Source organism: Magnolia sinica, chromosome 12 (assembly GCF_029962835.1).
Source record: "Magnolia sinica isolate HGM2019 chromosome 12, MsV1, whole genome shotgun sequence".
Lineage (NCBI taxonomy): Eukaryota > Viridiplantae > Streptophyta > Magnoliopsida > Magnoliales > Magnoliaceae > Magnolia > Magnolia sinica.
Window position 1 is genome coordinate 79,091,385 of NC_080584.1, and position 27,574 is coordinate 79,118,958.

Consider the following 27,574-nt stretch of genomic DNA (forward strand, 5'->3'; position numbering starts at 1 on the left):
GAAGTAAACCACAACGAACCGCCCAATGAAAGGTTTCAGAACTTGGTTCATCAATATCATAAATATGCTAGGCGCATTCGAAAGACCGAAGGGCATGACCATCCATTCGTATAATCCTTCCTTGGTCTTAAAGGTCGTTTTTCACTCATCACCCGACCGTATTCGAATCTAATGGTAGCCGCTCCTTAGATCCAATTTAGAGAATATTTTTGCACCCTGAAGCATGTCCAGCATATCGTCCAACCGTGGTATAGGAAACTTGTATTTTATGGTGATTTTGTTGATGGCTCGACTGTCGACACACATGCGCCAACTCTCATCTTTCTTTGGAGTTAATAGAGCTGGTACAACACATGGACTCATGTTCTCTCGAATAAGACCCTTACGGATCAACTCCTCTACTTGTCCCTGCAGAATCTCACACTCATTCGGACTCATTTGATAATGAGGACGATTAGGTAAACTGGACCCAGGGACAAAGTCGATATGGTGTTGGATATCCCGCATGGGGGGTAACCCACCAGGAAGGTCATCCGGCCAGACTTCTTTGAATTCATGTAGCAGGGGCTTTAGTCTTTCAGGGATGTTGGTAGGCTCGAGTTCTTCCCCTTTTACAATTAATGCATAAGTCTGTCCTGTTTCCTCTGATTCTTCCACGAAGTCTCGTATGGTTAAGAGAAAAGGGCCCTCCACTTTAGAAGTTTCAGGTGGTCCTTCTGGATCCATAGGGGCCAATATGGTCTTCCTGCCGTCCTTGACGAAGATATATATATTATCTCGCCCTTTATGAGTGATGTCACGGTCAGATTGTCAGGGCCAAACGAGTAGTATGTGACATGCTTCCATGTCAACCACATCGCATACTACTTCATCCTTAAAATGTTTGCTAATTGAAAAGGATATGGTGCACCGTTTAGTTACCTTCGTTTCGCTGACCTTCTTGATCCAACCGATTGTATATGGAGAAGGATGATGCTCTGTTTTCAATTGTAATTTTTCCACCATAACCTTGGAGACGATGTTCTCGCTACTCTCACTGTCAATGATCACGTCACAAACCTTTCGATTCACCATACACCTAATGCGGAAGATATTATGTCGCTGTGGATGCACTTCTTTTCTTGGCGCATATAATAGTCGCCTCACGACGAGCAACTCGCTGTGATCTTGCTGAATCCAATCTGAATCATCTGTCTCGTCTTCGGTGGTATGCTCCTGTTCTTCAATATCTGGATCTTCATAAGCGTTATCAGCACTACCATCATTGATGGCGAGATTTGCCACTTTTCGCTGGGGACAAGTATTTGATAAGTAGCCCGATTGGCCACAAAGATAGCAGTTATCGGGCCTTGGCCGAGCATAGGGGTTCAGGATTCTACTTGGACCAACAACAGTCGATATGCCTCTTTGGGGTCTAGCTTACCCGCTTCCCTGATCTCGGTTCTCAAACGTAGGAGGTTGAGTGCGTGCTCCTATGAGCTCCCTCCCCTTAGGCTGTGCAGTTCCCTAGGGCAGACCTGCCATAGAGATCCTTGCAGTAGGATAGGTCCGTGTGTTAGGACGTTCAAGTTGCACTTCTGCCCGAGTAGCCAACTTAATCGCATCATTTATCATCCAGATGGACTGCATTTGTACCCGATCCTGGATAGTCATACGCAATCCACCGTTGAATCAGGCGACTTACTGCGATTCAGTCTCGACCAAATCGTTACGCACTATTAGGCGGTAAAATTCTTCTACGTATTCTCTCACTAACCAACTACCTTGTCGACAATTTTGGTATTGTTAGAATAATACCTGATCGTAATCGCTAGGGAGGAATCGGGCACGTAGTAACTACTTCATCCGCTGCCAGGTGTGGATTGGTGCTTTCGTCTGCTTGGTTCGCGCGAGTTGCAGTTGTTCCCACCAAGCTGAAGCTCCTCCTTTCAACTTGTAGGCCACAAGCTTGACCTTCTTTCTTTAGGGATGTCCATATAGTTAAAAAATTGTTCAACTTCAGAAAGCCAATCGAGGAAATCCTCAATGTGTAGTTGGCCATTGAAGCTAGGAATATCAACCCTCATCTTGAATTCTCAATCCGTTCGATCTACTCGATCGCCGCCATGTCTGGAGTGTTGGAAGATTAAGTCGTCAATTTCCTCCTTACTGGAGCCCCCTTCCTCAGGAATGACCCTTGAATGTACTGCCGGTATTATCCTGCGATCAGGGCGATTAATTGGGGGTGGAGGATTGTCAGCAGGAACACGGAGTTATCTTAGATTTTCCGCCAAGAGATCCGCTATGCAGTCGATAGAAGCCTGCAGCCCTTGCATGGCTTGCTGATTCTCTCGTTGCGCTACTTCGAAAGCTGCCGCCGTTAAAGGTAAATTCCCTGGAGCACCGCCCATGGGATTGTTGCCTGACCCGTCGTTAGAAGCCATCAATCCGAGGAGAAACCTTGCTTTGATATCAAACTGACGCAGGGGAGGATGTGAGGTCGAGCACCGTCTTCCTCAAGAGGATAACTATTCCTAATCCATGGAACTTCTCTGGACTCCTCACAGAGACTTCTCGAATCCACGAGGAAAGAAAGCAGAAAATAGAAATAAATTCTAATAAATTCGAAATTGATTGATGAAAAATTAAAAACGAGTTCACAACCCTTTAAATAAGGGTACCAAGCAATGAGAAAGAAATTAGAATCAAACTACAACTCAAACTCCTAGAATCCGCGACTTACTATAAATAGTAAACTTACTATTTATAGACGGTCGTGATGTCTACTAGTGCGCAAGGTTTTCAGCAAAAAATAGAAAGTGTCCTATTTGGCTTCACCAAACCGTTCTCCTAATTATTCTAAGCTCTTTTCACGTTGGGCGCAACTCCTAAAGCCCGACGGATGAAGAGTTATAATCAAACTAAAACTTACTATTTATAGTAAAAACGAAATTAAAACAGGGAAACGACTATCGATCAAGGGGTTTTTTGCAATTCCGGGCTGCACAACCCGGCATAGTGGGTTGGTTGGCTAAAGTACTCGTTCTACCCTAAAATCATATATTTTACGTCAGATAACTCATTCCGAATTGCAAGATACGCCCAATCTAAGGTCCGATGGTCCGGATCACTTCTTTCGTCGACCGAGCCTTTTCTGATCCATCTTGGCCATGAAACTGTCCGCGACCTGCTCTACATCAAGAGCTGACCAATATGAGAGACTAAAATTTAGGCCTAGGGCTCAAAAATCAGCCCCATCCATGATTCTAGTATGCCATGCAAAGGGAAACCTTTGGATGGTGGTCATTCCCTTTACATTGTTTTCTATTTCACTCGTGTGGGCCCACCAGAATCACCATTAAGGCTGATTTTTGGGCCATAGGCCTAATGTGCCCCCCATGAGGTTGAGCTCCATGCGCAATACCATGATGTGCGATGGACATCTATACCATGCTTTTGGTAGGTTTCCTCGAAGTTAGGGATGTGCCAAAAATGAGCCATATCAGAAATTCAAGTGGGCTACACTATATGAAACAATAAGAAATTTTGCCTAAAACATCTAAAAGTATTTCTTGGTGCCAACTTGAGTTTTGAAATAGCCTAAAATTTATTGTCTCCTCAATCCTCATCCAAGTGGGTGGGCTGGATGTCTAAAACGCATCTCACAGGGCATACATACGATCAAGAAGGTTTCAATTGATATGCATCCACTTTCAACTGTGCTCTGTGGTGTGGCTCACCTAAGTCATCGATTGGCCTGTTTTTCAGACCCATGGCTCACCATGGAATGGTACATTGGTCAATAGAATGATTGTCTATCGCACATCATGGTGGGACCTGCATGCAGAGCTCGACCTCATAGAAAGCAAATAAAGTTAAAAATCTCTTGCATGTGAGAGAGCTCATTTATGCACAATGCATGTTTCAAAGTGACGTGTGTGTAATTTAATCCATTCGTTAAGTGAGCCAACCATGTAAATGCCGTAATTGATCTCAACCTGACTTGAACCCAGCTTTAACATGACTCAAAGCCAATGTGCGGACGCGGATTAGCTACTGACAGGTTGAGTAACCAGATTTGCCACTTTGCCATTGAAGTGATGTTACAAGTTCTATAAACCTAACCATGATGTATGTTTTGTATCCACACCATCCATCCATTTGGAGAGATCATATTAGGGCATGATCCAAAGAATGAGTCAGATCAAAATCTCGAGTGGACCCCACTGTAGAAAACAGCGAGGAGGTGACAGCCACCATTAAAAAGTTTTAAGGGCCACAAAAAGTTTCCGATCAAGCTGATATTTGTGTTTTCCCTTCTTTCATGTCTGCAATAACACATGAACAGGTTGGATCTAAGAAAAACATCTTGGTGGACCCTTGGAAGGTTTCAACTGTGGGCGGCACTCTCCCCACCTTTTTTTTTTTTTTGATGGGTCTACTTTAGGCTTGGATCTTCATCATTCTTTGGTTCATACTGTTGAGGGTCAAATATTGCATATCAGACCCAGTTATTGCATGGATTTACAAGCATGATACCGTTTAATGGCCCGATTTAATCGTGTTTGTGATGCAGAGTGTATTTACCAGCATAGACTGAAAAAGGGTGCTAGAAGTGTGGATTTGACACTCCGAAGTTACCAGAGCAAGGGACGCACTTCAGAGAACCAAGACTGAAGAATTTACATGCCAGGGATTCGAGGAAATCAAGCCATTCACGTTAAAGAGGCCCGAAATTGGTGAAAAATGCAAGATCACATACTTCTTGCCATCTGATTGGCTCAAAAATTCATACATGGCCTGAGGGCCATAAATTAACCGTACATATCAAATTTCAGCCCTCGGATCACTATGAAAGTACCCCAACTGACAGATCAGCCCATAAACCGTTGATTCTGGGCCCACCTGATATCTGAAACTGTCTCAACTTTGGTCTCGACGATTTAAATAAGATGAGAAAATGAATGGATGGATCAGATTTTTAAAACACATCACAGTGGGGCTCGTATGTGAGGTGTGTACACTGCACGTGTATACGTACGCGAGCCGCACCGAATCAACTAAAGCGGGTCAGCGCTGCTGACCCGTGTCTTCTTCCCAACTCGGCAATTGCTGTTTTAGCGTTGTAAAACGGACGGACGGCATCCGTTTTTGCGGATGCTAGTGGACCCCACTGATCACGTCAGCGCCGGACTTGCGAAAGGCTACGCACGTCCGTGAAATCTGATTTTTCAGGCAGTTGTGGCCCACCATCTTTGATCATATGGTAGATCTGAACTGTCCATCGTGTAGGCTAGCCAAAATACTTTCAAGAGACGTTGATTTTACAGGAATAACGCAAGGAATGCGAGAGTTATGAAGCCCCGAACTTGGCTGCGAAAAGGCTTTTGCTACGCGTGCGATAGCTTCCCAAATCCGATTTCCACCACTCCAAAAGCTATAAAAAGAGTTCCAAACGTGGAGAAGAGGGTGTGCTTGAATAGGGGACGTCAGATAGAGAAAGAGAGGCGGAGAAAGAAGTATTTGAAATTTTTATGTATTTTTTCTTTATTTTTCTTCTTTTTCCTATGATTATGTTAGGCTAAACCTCTTAGCTAGGGCTAAGAGGTGAAGCTTGTGGCGTGATGGGAGCTTCTACAGGTTTGATTTAAACTGAACTGATTGACTCTGTTTTGATTTAAGAAATTCTTTTAGTCATTAATGGTTTGTTGTGATTTAAATTACAGTAGATCTGTGATGGCTTGAATAATTCCTTTCCTTTTATTTTGATGTTCGGAAACCCTGTTGTTCGCCATCGTCTCATAGACATGGTTGGATGATGGAATCCTTCCTAACACTCATACATCTTTTAGTTGGTTATGGATTGGTCTAAGTTCTGTTGTTTACCTTGTCTCTTAGGCATGGATTTGTGATGGAATTATACCTAATTCTTATACCTTTCATCTCTTGAAAACTATATCGAGTAAGTTCAGTATAATATCCATGAAGCAGGCATAAGATATCCCTGATCTCTACAAGTGGATCCTCTGAATCCCTAGTTCCCTTTCTCTGAATTCTTTAAGTTTAGATTAATATTTCACCATTATTTCTCAAATCACAATTGGTTTAGATTTCATCTTAGCCTAGTTCTAGATCTGGTTATTTTCAGATAACGTACAGGTTTCAGTCCCTGTGGATTCGACCTCGGTCTTACTGAGTTTATTACTACATCACAATCCTGCACTTGGGGTGTAAACAAGTTTTTGGCGCCGTTGCCGGGGATTGACGGCTACGTTTCCTGAAGATAACTGGTTTTAGGATTAGTTTAAGATTAGGACTTTTCTGATTTTTAGGATTTATTTTAGAATTTTCTAATTCCAGGTTTTTCTTTAATTTTTAGAAATTTTCTATTTTTAGATAGTTTCCATTTTTTTTTAGAAACTAACCTAACTTTCTTATTTTGTAGGATTTTGAAATAGGTTTCTAAATTGGTAATTTCTCTCTTCCTTACTATTTCTAGATTAGGATTCCTTTTTAGTAAGTTTCTAATTCTAACTCTTTTAGAATCTAATTTTGTTTCCTATTTTATTTTTAGAAATTTTCTATTTTTAGACTTTCTGTTTAGAAACTAACTTTTCTGTTTTGTAGGCTTATTAGAAAATTCTAATTCAGTACACTCTTTCTAAATTCCTACTTTCTAATTTAGGAATTCTTCCTTGTTTCTTTTTATTTCTATATTTCTCTTCTTAGGAATTTTATAGGCTTGTTATTCTTAGAAACTAACTTGTTTTGTTCTATTTTGCAGGTTTCAATTTAGGGACTCCAATTTGGTAACTTCCTTCCAACCCTCTTTCTCTTTTTAGATTTTTATTTCCCTTCTTAGGATTAGATTTAGAATTTGATTGAGGGCTGCGAGTGTTTCATGCCCAAGTGGGCTCGTGACAACACTCGACATCTCTTGACTGAAGGAGGATTAGTTGAGGGGTTAATTATCCATCGTAGGACTAGACACCGTTCGAAATCCCTTGAGTTAATTGAGGATATGGCTGGAAATCAACCTCTTCTACCCCAACCTAGGGTAGAAGATCTCCAGGATGAGAATGAGGTGCATCAAACACCCCCGCCTCGTACCTTACGAGATTACTTACAACCGGCGGGGGTGAGTACGCCCTCATGCATGGTTTTTCCTGAGAATGCAAGACACATGGATATCAAGTCAGGGGTGATCCAACTCCTCCCTAAATTTCATGGGCATGAGTCAGAGAATCCTTACTTACATTTAAAAGAATTTGACGAGATCATAGTTACCTTATACTTTCCTAACGTGTCTGATGACATGGTCAGGTTGAAACTCTTTTCCTTTTCTTTGAAAGAGAAAGCCAAGACGTGGTTACATTCACTACGTCCTCGATCAATTGGCAAATAGAATGACATGACAAGGGAGTTCATTAAGAAGTTTTTCCCATAACATAAGACGAACACCCTAAGAAAGTCGATCATGAACTTCGCCCAAAGGGAAGATGAAACATTCTTCTAATGTTGGGAGCGGTTCAAGGATCTTATCAGTTCATGCCCACAACATAGTTTTGAAACGTAGCGCATCACGAACTTTTTCTATGATGGACTGACATCTCCCATGCGCCAATTAGTCGAGACGATGTGTAATGGGGAGTTTATGAACAAAGGAGTCGATGAAGTGTGGGATTACTTTGATAAACTTGCTGAGAAGACACAAACATGGGACATCTCCCCTAGACCTAGTACTACGTCTAGGCCGACTCATTCCAAGGAAAGGGGTGGAATGTATCTCCTAAGAGAAGACGATAATATTAATGCTAAGGTAGCTAATCTCACTAGGAAACTCGAGGCCATGAAATTTAAGAAGGATAAGGCTAAAGAAATTGTTTGTAGCATCTGTGGTTGAAACATTCATACTACTGAAAACTGTCCAACTATCTCTGCCTTTTAAGAGGTATTAAATGAGCAATCCAATGCTGTAAGCAATTACCAAAGACCTTTCAGTGGGCCCACCTCTAGCACATACAATCCTGGCTGGAGAAATCATCCAAACTTCAGTTGGAGGAATGAACAAACCGCTACAACTCAAGGTTACCTAAATTAAAATCCAACTCAAGAGAAACCTCAAGAGGATTCGGTTCTGAAACATTTTCAAAAGCAAGAGCTTTTCAATCAGGGTATGCTACAGGCCTTCCAAGACCTAACAAAAGCAATATAAGGACTTAAGGTTGAAAATACGATTGGGAACAAGGGGAACTTCCCAGCTCAACCTCTCCCAATCCTAAACCGCAATATGAAGTTAGCGACCCAAGCTCTTCAAATCAGATGGAGCAAGCTAAATCCATCACCACTATTAGGAGTGGAAAGATCATTGACAAAACCATTCCGGTTAGGGCTGAAAAGCTTAAGGACCCGAAAGTGGATAAAGAAGATGGATCTAGCCATGCCCCACCAGAGTTAGAACTGGAACCTTAAGGAAAGCCGGTTGCTCCATTTCCCCAACGGTTGGTTGCACCAAAATCACTCTCTAACTCTCAGGATATTCTAGAGGTGTTGAAACAAGTGAAGGTCAACATTCCACTACTTGATGCCGTGAAACAAATACCTTCATATGCCAAATTCCAGAAAGACTTATGTACCACCAAAAGACGGCAAAATATTCAAAAGAAAATCTTCCTGACTGAGAAAGTGAGTGCCATCCTAAAGCAAGATGTGCCGCAAAAATTCAAAGACCCCGGTAGCCCAACCATATCATGTGTAATTGGGGACCATCAAATTGATCACGCACTTCTTGACTTAAGAGCGAGTGTTAATCTTATCCTCTACTCGGTATATAAACAGTTGGGCTTAGGTGAATTAAAACCCACCTTAACCACACTACAACTTGTTGATCGCTCTGTTCGTATACCAAGAGGGATAATTGAGGATGTGTTGGTCCAGGTTGATCGATTTTACTACCCAGTTGATTTCATCACCCTGGATACCAAACCCATCGGTAACACAAGCACTCAGATTCCCGTCATTCTTGGTCGCCCATTCCTTGCCACTTCAAACGCAATTATCAATTGCAGGAATGGTATCATGAGTATGTCTTTCGAGAATATGACATTAGAAATGAATATCTTTTTCAACACGGCCAGACGGATAAAGGAAGATGACGATATCTACGATATTAACATGATCGATACTTTCGTGGATGGCAGGACACCCCTTACCTTATCCTCTGATCCTCTAGAGACGTGCCTGGCCCACTCCCATGAGTTTGATGATGACATAATTAGGGAGACATGTGTCATGCTTGATGCGGTACCGGTACTTGAAGTTAACCGGTGGAGGCCACAATTTGAAGAGTTACCCCAAACTAATGAAGTGCCTCTACCGTCTAACCTCAAGCCACCGAAGCTTGACCTAAAACCTTTGCCCTCTGATTTAAAATATGCATACTTAGGTCAAGATGAGACATACCCGGTGGTGATTTCTGCCCACCTTGAGAAAGAACAAGAGAGTATGCTCATATCTACTCTCCTGGAGCATAAGGGAGCCCTTGGATGGACAATCGCGGACCTTAAGGGAATCGACCCCTCGATTTATACTCACCGCATATATCTTGAGGATAATACGAAGACCGCTCGGCAACCACAACGTAGACTAAATCCAAACATGAAGGAAGTGGTTAAGGCCGAGGTTCTTAAACTATTGGATGTGGGTATTATATACCCTATATCTGATAGTTAAAGGGTGAGTCCAACTCAGGTGGTTCCTAAGAAGTCCAGGATCACCATCGTAGCCAATGCCAATAATGAACTCGTGCCGACTAGAGTCACTACCGGTTGGAGGATGTGCATTGACTACAGAAAATTAAATACCGTCACGAGGAAAGACCACTTTCCTTTGCCCTTCATTGATTAGATCTTGGAAAGGTTAGCTAGTCATTCCTATTACAGTTTTCTTGACGGGTATTCAAGCTACAACCAGATAGAGATCGCCCCTGAAGATCAAGAAAAGACTACGTTTACATGTCCCTACGGCACTTTTGCTTACCGAAGGATGCCGTTTGGACTATGTAATGCTCCTGCCACCTTCCAGCGATGTATGATGAGTATATTTTCTGACATGGTGGGGCAATATTTAGAGGTCTTTATGGACGATTTCTCTGTCTTCGGTCCATCTTTCAGCGAGTGCTTGGAAAGTCTTAAATGTGTGCTGAAAAGATGTGAACAGAAGAACTTGGTACTTAATTGGGAGAAGTGTCATTTCATGGTTCAGAAGGGAATTGTCCTTGGACACATTATTTCATCCAAAGGAATCGAGGTGGATAAGGCAAAGATCGATCTTATCTCTAACCTACCTCCACCCAAGAACATAAGGGACGTGCGATCCTTCCTAGGTCACGCCGGATTTTACAGAAGATTCATAAAGGACTTTAGTCTCATCTCTCGTCCTCTATGTAATCTACTTCAAAAGGATGCACCATACGAGTGGACTGAACCATGTCAGGAAGCTTTCACTAAGCTTAAAGGCATATTGACTAGTGCACCCATCATACAGCCACCTGACTGGAGCATTCCTTTTGAACTTATGTGCGACGCGTCTGATTATGCTCTTGGGGCAGTTCTAGGCCAGAGAAAAGATAAGAAACCCTACGTTATTCATTACACAAGTAAGACTTTAAATCCTGCCCAAGTGAACTACTCGACTACGGAAAAGGAACTCTTAGCCGTAGTGTTCACCTTGGACAAATTTAGGTCCTACTTGATTGGATCCAAGATCATTATTTACACTGATCACACAGCGCTTAAGTATCTTCTGTCTAAGAATGATGCTAAGCCCCGCCTGATACGATGGATCCTCCTACTCCAGGAATTTGACCTAGAGATAAAAGATAAAAAGGGAGTAAAGAACGTAGTGGCTGACCATCTTTCTCGCCTGAATCCCTCTGATTCCCTTAAAACAACACATATCAATGACATGTTCCCCGATGAACAATTGTTCAGAGTTTCTCATTCACCTTGGTTCGCTGATATTGCTAATTATCTTGCCACAGGTTCCATACCGACACATTGGACTGCGCAATATAAGAAGAAATTTTTCACCAAGGTACGTAACTTTTTCTGATATGATCCGTATTTGTTTAAATATTGCTCAGACCAAATCCTGAGGAGATGTGTGCCAGACGATGAGCATCAAAGTATCATCTCCTTTTGTCACTCACAGGCCTGTGGTGGTCACTTTTCTGTTAAAAAGACCACGGCTAATATTTTGCAGTGTGGCTTTTACTGGCCCACTATGTTCAGGGACACTCACGAGTTTTGTAAAGCTTGTGAGCGTTGTCAAAAATTGGGAGCATTGTCCCATCGAAATATGATGCACTTGAATCTCATTCTTATCATAGAGGCATTTGATTGCTAGGGCATTGATTTCATGGGGCCATTCCCCCAATCTTTTGCGAATTTATATATTTTGCTTGCCGTAGACTATGTCACTAAATGGGTCGAAGCGATTCCGTGTCGAACTAATGACCATCGCACGGTCATTAAATTCTTGAAAGAAAACATCCTTTCCCGATTTGGAACGCCTCGAGCTATCATTAGTGATGGGGGCTCACACTTTTGTAATAGACCATTTGAGAGTTTAATGAAGAAATACGGTATCTCTCATAAAGTGAGCACCCCATACCACCCACAGACAAGCGGGCAAGTTGAGATTTTCAATAGGGAGATCAAACACATTTTGAAAAAAATGGTTAACCCTGACCGTAAGGATTGGTCAATTTGATTGACCGATGCCTTATAGGCGTACCGTACTGCTTTAAAAACCCCTATTGGAATGTCTCCCTTTAGACTTGTCTATGGGAAAGCTTGCCACTTGCCTGTGGAGTTGGAATATAGAGCCTACTGGGCGATCAAAAGTTTGAATTTCAATTTGGACAACGCTGGCTCGCTACGCAAACTTCAGTTAAATGAACTCGAAGAAATCCGGAACGACGCTTATGAGAACTTGAGAATTTACAAGGACAGGATGAAGGCATTTCATGACCAACATATTTTACGAAAATCATTCACGCCAGGCCAGAAAGTCCTCTTTTATAACTCTCGATTACATCTCTTTCCGGGTAAGTTTCGATCTCGTTGGACCGGCCCTTTTACTGTTATCACTGCTTACTCCCATGGGGCCGTCGAGATAAGAGACCCCGACAATGGCAAGGAGTTTAAAGTAAATGGACATCGCTTAAAGCCATTTGTCGAGAAATTTGATTCAGAGGACATGTCCATGCCTCTGACTGATCCTGTTTACTAGGAATGATCTCCTAGTCTAATGGAGGTATAGGTAGGTTTTCTGTTTGCATAGGACTAGGGTAGTTGCTTTGGTCTGGCTGAAGACGTTAAACTTAACACTCCTGGGAGGCAACCCAGCTTTTCAATTCATTTCATTTTCCTAGTTAGTTAGTTCAATGTTTGTGGGTAACATTGCTGCAAACCCTCACGAGACTACAACTCGTCCACTAGGGGCAACCTAGGGGTTTAAAGGCTTGTTGCATACGCTAAATACAATAGAGAGTACCTGCGAAAGTGGTGTAGGTAGGATTTTATTTTTGTTATTTTTATTTTACTTCTGTTAGTTTCTCTCTTGTGCTGACCCGATCTTACGTAGATATCTTTGGAAAGCCTTTTGATTCTTTCATCCAGGTACTATCTTTCCATCACTCCTCTTATATTTTTGTTGTCCCATGTGCATTGCATGCTTATTTCTTTTACATTGAGGACAATGTAGATTTTAAGTTGGGGGTGGGAGATTAGGTTTCCTAATCAGCATTTTCTTGGTCTTGAGCAAAAATTGTGAAATTTTTTTTAATTTTTCTGGACTTTCTTGTGAATTCGAAGGGATTTTGACGGCCATCTAGGGCACTTGGAATTTCAAGATATGTGATGTTGGTAATTTAAGACGCTTGGATTTAGTATCTGTTCGATTTCATAGTTAAGTTTGAATTGTTAATCCAAAATTAGAAGTTGTAAACATTGATTGAGTTATGATCTCACATGTCACATCTCGCTTTCATAGTAAGGTTTCAGTTTGATATTGAAGGATTTACTTGGTACTCACTAAGCTTGAAAGGAACCAACCTGAGAAATTGAAAGGATTGGGCGAATGGTCTACACCATAGGTTTGCTCCCTATAGGTGTAGATTTAATTCCCTATGAGTGATATGTGAAAAAATTTGGGTGTACAGTCTTTATCATAGGTTTGCTCCCTGTAGGTGAGGATTTGATTCCCCTTCTTGGCGTTACTTTTAATGGAAAAATCAAAAGCTGAAGGAATGAAAAGATGATCTGTGAGGCAAGTTTTGGTTATCATGAATCTTCTTATTGGTTACCAGTGATATCCTGAAATAGAGAAGTAAATTTTAATGATGATAAGCTGAGATTACACTGTACGCTCATAGATCTCAATGATTAGAAATTTTCTAATTAATGGAATAATACTTTAAACTTAATTATGAAGTTTACCATGCGCTTGAGTTTAGAAGAAAGTAATATCCAACATTCATGAATCTGGGAATTCTCATATCTGGATTATTCCACAAAAAATCACTCGAGTTTATAGAAATTGTTCTGTAATTCTCAACTTACTTTTTGCATATTTTGCTCGTTACTAGCAAAATGCTGGTTGGGGGTTGTGTTGAGGGTCAAATATTGCATATCAGACCCAGTTATTGCATGGATTTACAAGCATGATACCGTTTAATGGCCCGATTTAATCGTGTTTGTGATGCAGAGTGTATTTACCAGCATGGACTAAAAAAGGGTGCTAGAAGTGTGGATTTAACATTCTGAAGTTACCAGAGCAAGGGACGCACTCCAGAGAACCAAGACTGAAGAATTTACATGCCAGGGATCCAAGGAAATCAAGCCATTCACGTTAAAGAGGCCCGAAATTGATGAAAAATGCAAGATCACATACTTCTCGCTATCTGATTGGCTCAAAACTTCATACATGGCCTAAGGGCCATAAATTAACCGTACATATCAAATTTCAGCCCTCGGATCACTATGGTAGTACCCCAACTGACAGATCAGCCCATAAACCGTTGATTCTGGGCCCACCTGATATCTGGAACTGTCTCAACTTTGGTCTCGACGGTTTAAATAAGATGAGAAAATGAATGGATGGATCAGATTTTTAAAACACATCACAGTGGGGCTCGTATGTGAGGTGTGTACACTGCACGTGTACACGTACGCGAGCCGCACCGAATCAACTAAAGCGGGTCAGCGCTGCTGACCCGCGTCTTCTTCCCAACACGGCAGTTGCCGTTTTAGCGTTGTAAAAAGGACGGATGGCATCCGTTTTTGCGGACGCTAGTGGACCCCACCGATCACGTCAGCGCCGGACGTGCGAAAGGCTACGCACGTCCGCGAAATCTGATTTTTCAGGCAGTTGTGGCCTACCATCTTTGATCATATGGAAGATCTGAATCGTCCATCGTGTAGGCCAGCCAAAATACTTCCAAGAGACGTTGATTTTACAGGAATAACGCAAGGAACGCGAGAGTTATGAAGCCCCGTACTTGGCTGCGAAAAGGCTTTCGCTGCGCGTGCGATAGCTTCCCAAATCCGATTTCCACCACTTCAAAAGCTATAAAAAGAGTTCCAAACGTGGAGAAGAGGGTGTGCTTGAACAGGGGATGTCAGATAGAGAAAGAGAGGCGGAGAGAGAAGTGTTTGGAATTTTTATGTATTTTTTCTTTATTTTTCTTCTTTTTCCTATGATTACGTTAGGCTAAAGCTCTTAGCTAGGGCTAAGAGGTGAAGCTTGTGGCGTGATGGGAGCTTCTACAGGTTTGATTTAAACTGAACTGATTGACTCTGTTTTGATTTAAGAAATTCTTTTAGTCATTAATGGTTTGTTGTGATTTAAATTACAGTAGATCTGTGATGGCTTAAATAATTCCTTTCCTTTTATTTTGATGTTCGGAAACCCTGTTGTTCGCCATCGTCTCATAGACATGGTTGGATGATGGAATCCTTCCTAGCACTCATACATATTTTAGTTGGTTATGGATTGGTCTAAGTTCTGTTGTTTACCTTGTCTCTTAGGCATGGATTTGTGATGGAATTATACCTAATTCTTATACCTTTCATCTCTTGAAAACTATATCGAGTAAGTTCAGTATAATATCCATGAAGTAGGCATAAGATCTCCCTGATCTCTACAAGTGGATCCTCTGAATCCCTAGTTCCCTTTCTCTGAATTTTTTAAGTTTAGATTAATATTTCACCATTATTCCTCAAATCACAATTGGTTTAAATTTCATCTTAGCCTAGTTCTAGATCTAGTTATTTTCAGATAACGTACAGGTTTCAGTCCCTGTGGATTCAACCTCGGTCTTACCGAGTTTATTACTACATCACAACCCTGCACTTGGGGTGTGAACACGTACCCTAAAATGATTTCTACGAATGTATGAACCGTATAGATACAAAACATATATCATTGTGGGTCCACATGACTTGGTTACGTCACTTCATTAGCGAGTCTCCCTACTCAACCTATCAGTACCTAATCCGCGTCCCCAGTGTGCAAAGACAGGGACACGGGTTCTTTGAAATGAGATTCGTACCAGGGACACGGAAACCCATCAAACAAGGTACAAGGTTTGCGTACCCTCCAAAACCTTCAAGAGCTGATATAAAATGCATGGAACAAGCCTGTGGACGCGGGTGTCCTGCAAAGCCTTTTGCACTAAGTTCCAGCGATGGGATACTCTGTGGGGCCCACCCTGATGTTTGGGATAAATTCACCCGTCCATCTGTTTTGCTTAATTATTATCGGAAATGAGACCAAAAATTAGACAAATCTAGAACTTCAGTGGGCCATACAAGGGAAACAGTAGGGATTCATTGACCACCGTTGAAAAATTCACGTGGTCGATAATCACTTTGTATCGTGTTAAGTTTTTTGTGATTTCACTTCATCCTAGTGGGAATGACCTTATAAACGGTTTAGATGGCGTATAAACATCAGGTTGGAGCCCGTAAAGGTTTCAATGGTAGGAAACTCTTTTCCCAAAATTTCCTCTCATATACCCCACTTGAGATTTAGATTGGCCTCATTTTTGGTCATGTCCTATAATGGTCTCAAAAAATAGATGGATGTCATGGATTTATCCCAAACATCACAGTAAGCCCACCTAGCATCCCAGTGCAGGAAGTTCCGGCCAAAGGATATGGCACGAAACCTAAGAAGCGGATTGGCTCGTGTACCACGCACCGTGTTTTGTTGTCATCAAGTTTTGTGGGTCCCATTACGTGCCTTATATCCAAATTGTCTAACCATTTGGCCAACTCGTCTTAAAGGTTTGAGAGAAAAATAAGACTGATCCAAAGATCAAGTGGACCACACTGCAAAAAGCAGTGGGGGATCGAACGTCTACTATTGAAACCCTTTTCAGGGGTCACAGAAGTTTTAGATTAACTAATATTTGGTTTTCCACTTCACTTAGGTCTGTTTAACAATACCAACAGATTGGATGGAAAATAAACATTATGGTGGCCTGTGAATGTTTTAACGGTGAGAATCATGTCCCTTTAATATGACTCATTTTTAGGTACATTCTCTAGAATGATCTCTCCAAGTGAAAAATCATGTGGATATACTAAATATATCATTGTCAGGCTAATGTAACTTTGATTTCTTTGAACCCTACGAACAACTTAGAGATCTAGGAGTATCAACGCCGGTATTTGCACGACACCTACCCCCGCTAACCAGGTGGGTGGTGTGTGGTACACATGATGGGTCCCACAATGAGGTATGAGTCATATCCAAACCATTCATAAACTTAGTGAGCTCGTGGTGAGGCTTGAGCCGAAAATTAAGACGGATTCAAAATTCAAGTGGACTACAGTGTAAAAAGCAATGGAGGATTGAATGCCTACTGTTGAGGATAATAGAAATTTTGGAGCAATATAATATTCCTTTTTTCTCTTCATTCAGGTCAGTGAAAATCAGTCCCGTTGACATTTGTGGTATGGTCCTCTTGAGCCTTGAAAATTATTTATTTTTGGGATCGAGATTTAAAATGATCTTTATGTAGATATGATAAATTCAAATTTTTATGTGCCAATACGCTAGAGGAAATCAGAATGCTGGGTGTAGTCAACATTGATGTCCATCCGTTGTAAGAGCTTATGTTAGGACATGCCAAACAAAAAATGAGGTGGATCCAAAACTAAACTGGGACAGACATGAGGGAAATGGGGAAAAGAGTTTCCCACCATTGAAACCTTCCCGGGAGCTACCTTGATATTTACATGCCATCTAAGCCCTTTCTAAAGTCATTCCCAGTCGGATGAAGTGAAAACACCAAAAACTTTGCCTGATATGAAACTTTGTGGCTATGCCAGTGTTTCAAATCGTTGGTCATTGAATCTACAATTTCCTATTATACGGCTCATTAAATTTTAAATACACCTCAGTTTTGGTCGGACGTCCTAAGATGACTTTCCAAAAAGGATGGACGGTGTGGATTTGTCACAAACATCATGGTAGGACCTACCTATCATACCAAAAGTGCATGAAATTTAAGCAAGAGGCTTTCTCAGGAAATCCGCGTCCAAGTTGTGTACTGATTTAAAAAATCCGAGTCCATGTTGATTTTCCATCATTTTTCTGTGTCCGCGTGTCTTCACTTGCGTGACTTGATTAGTCAAGCTGGGGCGTGCCTTTCAATGACGCCGATAGAACAGCTTCACGTGAATGATGAATCACTCCTCCATGTGGTTGGACTGGGCCCATGAAATCTGGCTAATTTAAGTCGAATAAGTGTATTAAACACTAGTTTAGCTGGGCCCATACTCTTACTCGGGTGGTAGCATTGTTGGGGCGGGCTCGAAGCGGAAGCTCATTCAGCTTCCCACATCCCCTCGCTGTTAGCTTCTTCAATGCCGGCAAATACCTGCTGCTGCAAATTCTCTCCAGCTTTGGGAGCTCCCACAGATGCACCGTGTGCAGCCGTTGGAGAGAGCTGTCCACAACCACATCCCCTTGAAACAGTGACACTAGTCTATTGCAAAATGTGATCTCGAGCTTTTCCAAGCTCAACAAGCTTACACCTGAGGAGACGAAATTGACGAGTCTCGGACGGTACTCCAGATATATGTGCTTCAGGAGTGGGAAGCTTATGATCCTACCCATGCCATCACACACTCTCCTCATGCTTGCAAGATCAGACATCCATATTTTCTCCAAGCATTCAAAACATTGATTCTTTCCACCAAAGAATATCTCCATCTTCTCGCAGCTCTTGAATAGACATTTTCTCAGTTCATGCATTTCAACATCGCCAAGATTTCGGATGAAGGCATTGTCCCACAAAGTGGGTAATTCTGTACGACTGAGAACCCCCTGAATAGCGTCTGTGCATCTCTTATCTCCTTGCATCTCCAGATGCCTGTGGAAATGGCATGAAGGAAGAGGTAAATTACATTTTTGGGTCTTCAAATTGATGTCCTTGTATGTGGACTTCCTTCCCTGGAGATGGATGCCTTTTCCTCTTCTTCTTCCTTCTTCTTCTTCTTGGTAAGGAGAGATGCGGATATGGAATCGAGAGAAGCATTTTGCTCTCAAAAAATGTGAAGATGGTTTTAAGGACTGTAAAAGCTTGTAATTACTTATCCTCATTTGAGGCCCACCTTCATCTCTAGGATTTTCATTATCCTCTGGTAAAATAGAGGTTCCACAGTGATTCAAGTTGAACTCTTCCAGCTCAGTATTCAAGTCATCCCAGTCGATCTTACTAATGCGATTCATGTGGAGCATGTCCAGCCGCCTTAAATGAGATGCTGTGCTGATACCTTTAGGCAACTGTTGGAGTTGAGTGCCTGAAAGATCAAGCGCATCGAGTCTTGTAAGATCAGACAAGTTTAAGGATTCTAAGCATTTGCAACCTTTTAGGATGACTTGCTTAATGACATAAATTCCAGATATGTCAAGCCTTCGGAGATTTGGCAAGACAGCCTCAAGAGAAGAAGAAACCTCTTCTATGTCTTCGATGGAGTTACAAGAGCGAATGTCAAGCACCTCAAGAACAGAGAAGTTTCGTAGATGAGGTAGCAACTTAATCTTCAGTGAAGAACATCCTGTTAATATGAGTTGCCTAAGTTTGACCAGTTTGGAGAGAGAAGATGGTAGAGATTTTAGATTGGAATCATGAGTTAAGTTGAGAACCCGAAGCCGTGGCAAACGCTCAATGAAAGCGTCTGGAATTTCCGTTAGAGATGAGGAACTTGTTATTGAGAGTTGTTGGAGGTTGTGCAGCTGGGGAAAAGAGGAAGGAAGAGATCTGGTCTGTGTGTAAGAGAGATGGAGAGATCGAAGGTTGTTCTTGCGCTGAAGGCACTCATCTGGTATCGATTCCAGAGGAGTATCTTCAAATTGAAGGAACTCGAGTTTGTCCAAAGCTTGCAAGGAAGAGAGGAGAGACTCAGGCTCTAAAAAATGACAACTATAAATAGACAAGAATCTGAAATTGTGCAAGGAGGAGATGGAGAGGGGCAGAAATCTGATTGTTAAGAGAGAGAGAGGAGGACCCGAAGGCCATGCGTTTGCTCGAAGACGAAATTGTTTGGAAGGGTAGGAAGACCACCGGGTCCTTCGAGCAGTAGAGTGGAGAGTTTGGGGAATTTAAGTGTAAGGGGGAGGTGATCACTAAGTCGTAGATTCCATATCGCCATCCACCTTTAGCCATGAGTTGAAGCTATTCTGTTACTCGACGTGACCATGTCTATAGCTTTTTCAGCCAGACGTTGGGGCACCCTCACTTCATCATCCACCTCACCATCCACTTGCTCTACCATGGAATGAGCCTTGAGCTCTATAAGCAGAGCATCCACCTTCTCCAATGTCGTCAAATCCTCTTCTTCTTCAATTCCCTCTCTAATAACCATAATTCCCTCTGCAATCCAATACCTTGTCGGCAATCCCATTTTAAAACGCCCACGGAAACTTACTGAAAATAACAGGAGGTAGAAGAAGCATTCAAGAACAGCATGGGGAGTGAAACAGGCAGCGATGGTGGGAGAAGAAGCGACAGCAACAGCCTCCTCACGTAACATATCTATGGACGAGTCTTGAAATTCAATGGTCTCCTCCGATTCCAACCTTCGGCTGCTAACATATACAACCTTTGTATTTCTAATATTTGCAACACCCACATCGTCTAAATAAATGCGTCGAGTCGCATCTCCTAACCTGGTGGGTGGTGTGTGGTACACATGATGGGTCCCAAAATGGCGTATGAGTCATATCCAAACCATTCATAAACTTAGTGAGCTCGTGGTAAGGCTTGAGCCGAAAATTAAGACAGATTCAAAATTCAAGTGGACCACAGTGTAAAAAGCAATGGAGGATTGAATGCCTACTGTTGAGGGTCATAGAAATTTTGGAGCAATATAATATTCCTTTTTTCTCTTCATTCAGGTCAGTGAAAATCATTGTCCCGTTGACATTTGTGGTATGGTCTCTTGAGCCTTGAAAATTATTTATTTTTGGGATCGAGATTTAAAATGATCTTTGTGTAGATATGATAAATTCAAGTTTTTATGTGCCAATACGCTTGAGGAAATCAGAATGCTGGGTGTAGTCAACATTGATGTTCATCCGTTGTAAGAGCTTATGTTAGGACATGCCAAGCAAAAAATGAGGTGGATCCAAAACTAGACAGGGGCAAACATGAGGGAAATGGGGAAAAGAGTTTCCCACCATTGAAACCTTCCCGGGAGCTACCTTGGTATTTACATGCCATCTAAGCCTTTTCTAAAGTCATTCCCACTCGGATGAAGTGAAAACACCAAAAACTTTGCCTGATACGAAACTTTGTGACTATGCCCATGTTTCAAACGTTGGTCATTGAATCTACAATTTCCTATTATACGGCTCATTAAATTTTAGATACACCTCAGTTTTGGTCGGATGTCTTAAAATGACTTCCCAAAAAAGATGTACGGTGTGGATTTATCACAAATATCATGGTAAGACCCACCTATTATACCGAAAGTGCAGGAAATTTAAGCAAGAGGCTTTCTTAAGAAATCCGCGCCAAGCTGTACTCATTTAAAAATCCGAGTCCATGTAGATTTTCCATCATTTTCCTGTGTCCGCGTATCATCACTTGTATGACTTGATTAGTCAAGCTGGGCGTGTCTTTCAACGACGCCGATAGACCAGCTTCACGTGAATGATGAGTCACTGCTCCGTATGGTTGGACTGGGCCCATGAAATCTGGCAAATTTAAGTCAAATAAGTGTATTAAACACCATTTTAGCCTCTTTTTCTTTTTTTTTTTGAAAAGTGGACGGGCACATAGATTCATTAATCAGCAAAACCGTACAACCTTTCAGGCAGAATCAGGCAAAAAACAACTGATCCTACCTATCATAAGCCCATGCTATGCACAAAAGAAAGGAAAAGAAAAAAAGCTAGCAAAGAAGACCAAAAAAAGACCAATCCACCCACGGGCCATCAAGGGCATGTTATGGCACCAAAGCTGGCCCTGTCCATGACGAGGGCTCCCTGAACCGAACGTCGAAGGGACGAACAGGAGCTGTAGATTCTGTTTGGGCTTCCATCGCTTTCCAATCTGGCCAAAGCGTCCGCCACCGAATTACCCTCCCTGAAGATGTGCTTAAATTGAATTTTTAGAGAATGTTGGTACCTCTGAATTGCTCCGAGCTGGTACCAGTTCCTCCAGGAGGTGAGAAAGCAGGACTCCGTCAGTGCATTTGCTAGAACCTGGGAATCAGTCTTAACTAAGATGTTGGAAAGACTCAGCTTAGAGTAGATGGTAATGCCATCTAGCATGGCCTGCACCTCCGCATTCATGTTTGTTGAGGACCCATAATGCCTATGGAAAGCAAAAACAAGCCAACCAGAGTGGTCCCTACGGATGCCTCCACCACCACTCACGCCAGGATTCCCCCTCGAAGATCCATCAACGTTCAGGGACGTGATGACATTGCAAAGAATAGAGAAGAGACCAAAGAAGCAAAACAGGAGCTAACATAGCATCTATCTAGTATCCTGGCCATTCATCACATGCCTATGGCAAATAAATTCATTTTAGCCCACTCATCAAGTACACTCAAAATGTTTTTATTCGTAAACGAAGACAACCATCGTGAACTACAAAGATTAGTAGAAGCTACATATACATGGATACAGTCACCAGCAATCAAATCATCCAAACCATCATCTCTGTGGGCCAGCTAAATACACACATTCACACACAAAGGAAGGAAAACCAAGCACGCACGCGCACACAAAAATGAAAAAAGAAAATAAAAATTCGAAATCCAGGGACAATCAAGACCGTCCATTACACCACCAAAGAAAGAATGAGAAACTTCAGCGCCTTGTAAGAGGACGCCACTCTATGAAGTGAATGTCGTGTTTGATGCTCTCATCTTCCCCACTGAGATTCTCCCACCATGCCATTTCACCTCCCACTTGAACACCACCACCACCCCTTATAGCATTGTTGGGGCTGGCTCGAAGCGGAAGCTCCTTCAGCTTCCTACATCCCCTCACTGTTAGCTTCTTCAATGCCGGCAAATACCTGCCGCTGCAAATTCTCTCCAGCTTCGGTAGCTCCCACAGATGCACCGTGTGCAGCCGTTGAAGAGAGCCGTCCACAACCACATCCCCTTGAAACAGTGACTCTAGTCTATTGCAAAATCTGAGCTCCAGCTTTTCCAAGCTCAACAAGCTTACACCTGAGGAGACGAAATTGACGAGTCTCGGACAGTGCTCCAGATATATGTGCTTCAAGAGTGGGAAGCTTATGATCCTACCCATGCCATCACATACTCTCCTCATGCTTGCAAGATCAGATATCCATATTTTCTCCAAGCATTCAAAACATTGATTCTTACCACCAAAGAATATCTCCATCTGCTCGCAGCTCTTGACCTGACATTCTCTCAGTTCATGCATTTGAACATCGCCAAGATCTCGGATGAAGGCATTGTCCCACAAAGTGAGTAATTCTGTACGACTGAGAACCCCCTGAATAGCGTTTGTGCATCTCTTATCTCCTTGTATCTCCAGATGCCTGTGGAAATGGCATGAAGGAAGAGGTAAATTACATTTTTGGGTCTTCAAATTGATGTCCTTGTATGTGGACTTCCTTCCTTGGAGAAGGATACCTTTTCCTCTTCTTCTTCCTTCTTCTTCTTGGTAAGGAGAGATGCGGATATGGAATCGAGAGAAGCATTTTGCTCTCAAAAAATGTGAAGATGGTTTTAAGGACTGCAAAAGCTTGTAATTACTTATCCTCATTTGAGGCCCACCTTCATCTCTAGGATTTTCATCATCCTTTGGTAAAATAGAGGTTCCACAGTGATTCAAGTTGAACTCTTCCAGCTCAGTATTCAAGTCATCCCAGTCGATCTTACTAATGCGATTCATGTGGAGCATGTCCAGCCGCCTTAAATGAGATGCTGTGCTGATACCTTCAGGCAACTGTTGGAGTTGAGTGCCTGAAAGATCCAGCGCATCAAGTCTTGTAAGATATTTCAAGTTCAAGGATTCTAAGCATCTGCAACCTTTTAGGATGACTTGCTTAATGACATCAATTCTAGACAGGTCAAGCTTTCGGAGGTTTGGCAAGACAGCCCCAAGAGAAGAAGAAACCTCTTCTATGTCTTCGATGGAGTAACAAGAGCGAATGTCAAGCACCTCAAGAACAGAGAAGTTACGCAGATGAGGCAGCAACTCAATCTTCAAGGAAGAACATTTTGTTAATATGAGTTGCCTAAGTTTGACCAGTTTGGAGAGAGAAGATGGTATAGATTTCAGAATGTAATCATGAGCTAAGCTGAGAACCCGAAGCTGTGGCAAACGCTCAATGAAAGCGTCTGGAATTTCCGTTAGAGATGAGGAACTTGTTATTGAGAGTTGTTGGAGGTTGTGCAGCTGGGGAAAAGAGGAAGGAAGAGATCTGGTCTTTGTGTCAGAGAGATGGAGAGATCGAAGGTTGTTCTTGTGCTGAAGGCACTCGTCTGGTATCGATTCCAGATGAGTATCTTCAAATTGAAGGAACTCGAGTTTGTCCAAAGCTTGCAAGGAAGAGAGGAGAGACTCAGGCTCTAAAAGTTGACAACTATAAATAGACAAGAATCTGAAATTGTGCAAGGAGGAGATGGAGAGGGGCAGAAATCTGATTGTTAAGCGAGAGAGGAGGAAGACGCGAAGGCCTTGCATTTGCTCGAAGACGAAGTTGTTTGGAAGGGTAGGAAGACCACCGGGTCCTTCGAGCAGTAGTGGAGAGTTTGGGGAATTTAAGAGTAAGAGGGAGGTCATCACTAAGTCGTAGATTCCATATCGCCATCCTCTGAATGTCTTCCCAATCGCCAATGTTCTCTGTCGGTAGGGAATAATCGTGGATCCAGAATTTGCCATGAGTTGAAGCTATTCTGTTACTCGACATGACCATATCTATAGCTTTTTCAGCTAAACGTTGGGGCACCCTCACCTCATCATCCAGTTGCTCTACGATGGAACGAGCCTTGAGCTCTATAAGCAGAGCATCCACCTTCTTCTCCAATGTCGTCAAATCCTCTTCTTCTTCAATTCCCTCTCTCATAACCATAATTCCCTCTGCAATCCAATACCTTGTCGGCAATCCCATTTTAAAACGCCCACGAAAACTTACTGAAAATAACAGGAGGTAGAAGAAGCATTCAAGGACAGCATGGGGAGTGAAACAGGCAGCGATGGTGGGAGAAGAAGCGACAGCAACAGCCTCCTGACGTAACATATCTATGGACAAGTCTTGAAATTCAATTGTCTCCTCCGATTCCAACCTTCGGCTGCTAACGTATACAACCTTTGTATTTCTAATATTTGCAACACCCACATCATCTAAATAAATGCGTCGAGTCGCATCTCCTAGTATTAACAAGAACCTCTTTCCCTTGAGCGATTCATCGATTTCAAACGAGACTTCCCTCTGTACATCCTTTTTAAGATCACCGTCTTCATCGTCACCCTCCTTTATCCCCAATCGGTTTGCAATTTCCCTCTGCACATTTCGAGGACTCCAATCCTCTTTTGGTAGCTTTACAATTATCTGCACATCGAAGATATCAGATCCCTTCAACTTTCGAGCTGCATACTCCACGATCCTCCAACTTCCATAACCTTCATACCCCCTGACACAAATGGCTCTGATCTTCGGATTCCTCAAGCATTGCAAGAGCTCTTTCCCGGCACGTTCTACGTCGGGGGAGAAGTTGTCTAGCCATCCCTCGAATGTCGCCTCGTCTCCTCCTTTTCGGACAGCAGAGACATCTATTTCAGCCATGCGTGGTTGTGTCTTTATATCTGAAAATACGACAGCCATTGATAAGAGATGTAGTGGGATTGTTTTAAAAGAAAACGTATCACCGAACGGACGGTCATGTCATGGGCTCTGTGGGTCCACCCTCATGTATATGTTTTATCAACGCCATTCATTTATTTGGAAAGATCGTTTTAAAGAATAAGACAAAAAATTAGGCAATCGAAGGTCTAAGTGGACCACACCACAAGACGCTGCCGTGGGGATTAAAAGCCTACCGTTAAAAACTTCTTGGAAGTCACGGAAGTTTTGGATTAAGCTGATATTTACATTTCCCATTCACACATGTGTATGTGTAACCTTGTGAGCAGGTTGGATGGAAAATGAAAATCACGGTGAGCCCTAGGAAGATTTCTATGGTAGGCTTTTAATCCCAACGGCTTCCTGTGTTGTGGTAGACTTGAGCCTTAATCTGCCTCATTTTTTAGCTAATGACTTAAAATGATCTTTCAAAATAGATGAAAAGCATTGATAAAATATATAAATTAAGGTGAACCCCATGGAGCCCTTGACATGGCCTTCCATCTATAGGCAGGTCCAAATAGCGGGTAGTACCCCGTCCACGCTCGGGCGTTAACTAACAGATTGGAAATGACGGAAGGGGATTATTGAGTAAACTCTGTGGGGCCCACCATCTTCCATCCATTTTATCCACTCGGCCATCCATTTTATCCTATAATTTAAGGCTTTAAACTGAAAGTGAAGCATATCAAAAGCTCAAGTGGACCATGTCACCTAAAATGGTATGAATTGAACGCCTACATCTGAAAAGTTCTTAGGGCCACAAAAGTTTTAGATCAAGCTGATAATTTTTTAAAAATTTAATTTAATTTATTATTTTTATTTAGCTTGTTAGTACACCCACTGTCAGTTCACACTTCACGGTTAGCCACCCCCACTAGGAATCGATACCAAAACCTCAGTGTTGAAACGAGGTATCTTTCACTCAGTCTACCACTTGAGCCATGGATCTGGGTGTGATCAAGTTTTAGATCAAGCTGATATTTGTGTTCACCCTTCATCCATGTCTTTGTCATCTTATACACCGGTCAGGATGGCAAATAAACATTCTTGGAGGCCTTAGAAAAGTTTCAATGGTGGAAATCAATACTTCCAATGTTTCATGTGGTATAGTACACTTAAGCTTTGTATATGCTTCAATTTTGAGATTAACTCCTAGAATGACATGAAAAAATGGATGAACAGTGTTGATAAATCACATGAATTCAAGGTGGGCCCAACCGAGTTTACTCTTTAAGCAATTAGATTTCAGATATGACTCCTACGGTAACAAAATCAGATTGCATATTGAGGTACCAGTACGCCCTTATGGTATTGAGTAAACTCAATTGTGCCCACCGTGAGTGTATGTGGTATATCCATGCCTTCCATCAGTTTTTTCAGCTCATTTAAGGGGTTTTAATTGAAGTAAATTCAAATCGCAAGTGGTTTGCACAACAAGAAACAGTGATAATAATGATTTCCACTGCTGAAACCTTTCTAGGATCCACATTAATGTTTATTGTCATCCAACCTGTTCACAAGATCATACAGCCATGGATGAAGGGAAAATATATATATATATATATATATATATATATATATATATATATAAACTTGATCCAAAACTTCTACGGGCCCTAAAAAAATTTCAATGCTAGAAGTTTAATTCACACTGTTTCATGTAGTGTGGTCCATTTGATCTTTGGATAAGCTTAATTTTTGGTTTTAACCCCTAAAATTATCTTATAAAATGGACAAACGGAGTGGATGCAATATATAAATCATGATGAGACTCACACACAAACAGGAGAGGAAGAGATTAAGTGGTGTATCACACACCACGGACAACTTTTGTGGGTCCCAACATGAAGTATAAGTTATATCCCAACCATCCATCTATTTTATGATCTTGTTTTAATGCTGGAAACAAAAATAAAATGAAATCTAAAGATCAATTGGTCCACACTGCAAAAAAGCCTCCTACCAGTAAAATCCTTTTGAGGGTCACTTAAGTTTTAAATCAATACAATATTAGATGGAAAATAAACGTTTTGATGAGTCTTACGAAATGTTCTAACGGTGAGAATCATTGTCCCAACTATATCTGGTGTGGTCCAATTGGGGCTGAAAGTTGGGTGGTTCAACCTGACCTACTAGTGATCGACCCAACATTGGGTTGGGCTCGGGCAGGTTGTATTG

The 27,574-nt window shown here is 42.0% G+C and overlaps 2 protein-coding genes and 1 non-coding gene across 3 annotated transcripts; all 3 read right to left on the reverse strand.

The window, feature by feature from the left end:
* Positions 1-7,438: 7,438 nt before the first annotated feature.
* LOC131222076 (small nucleolar RNA R71) lies at positions 7,439-7,545 on the reverse strand. The gene has a single exon (XR_009159784.1). It is a non-coding gene; the product is annotated as a small nucleolar RNA R71 (small nucleolar RNA).
* A 10,266-nt stretch (positions 7,546-17,811) lies between these two features.
* LOC131220302 (putative disease resistance protein At4g19050) lies at positions 17,812-20,090 on the reverse strand. Its single transcript, XM_058215252.1, has 2 exons — positions 19,745-20,090; positions 17,812-19,466 (listed from the first exon to the last, which is right to left on the reverse strand). Exons 1-2 carry the CDS (start codon positions 20,088-20,090, stop codon positions 17,812-17,814), a joined length of 2,001 nt encoding a protein of 666 aa, XP_058071235.1.
* Positions 20,091-22,377: 2,287 nt separating this feature from the next.
* Positions 22,378-25,375, reverse strand: LOC131220303 (putative disease resistance protein At4g19050). Its single transcript, XM_058215253.1, has 2 exons — positions 24,506-25,375; positions 22,378-24,393 (listed from the first exon to the last, which is right to left on the reverse strand). The coding sequence occupies exons 1-2, from the start codon at positions 25,373-25,375 to the stop codon at positions 22,378-22,380; spliced, it is 2,886 nt and encodes a 961-aa protein (XP_058071236.1).
* Between the last annotated feature and the right edge of the window lie 2,199 nt (positions 25,376-27,574).

Bases quoted from the DNA above. Each gene is read 5' to 3' on its own strand.
- LOC131220302 (XM_058215252.1), bottom strand. From the start codon at position 20,090: ATGTTACGTGAGGAGGCTGTTGCTGTCGCTTCTTCTCCCACCATCGCT. The intron at 19,467-19,744 runs GTAACAGAATAG...GTCATTTTTTAG, and splicing joins TATAGACATGGTCACGTCGA to AGCCTGAGTCTCTCCTCTCT.
- LOC131220303 (XM_058215253.1), bottom strand. From the start codon at position 25,375: ATGGCTGTCGTATTTTCAGATATAAAGACACAACCACGCATGGCTGAA. The intron at 24,394-24,505 runs GTGAGGGTGCCC...CCCTACCGACAG, and splicing joins TAGAGCAACTGGATGATGAG to AGAACATTGGCGATTGGGAA.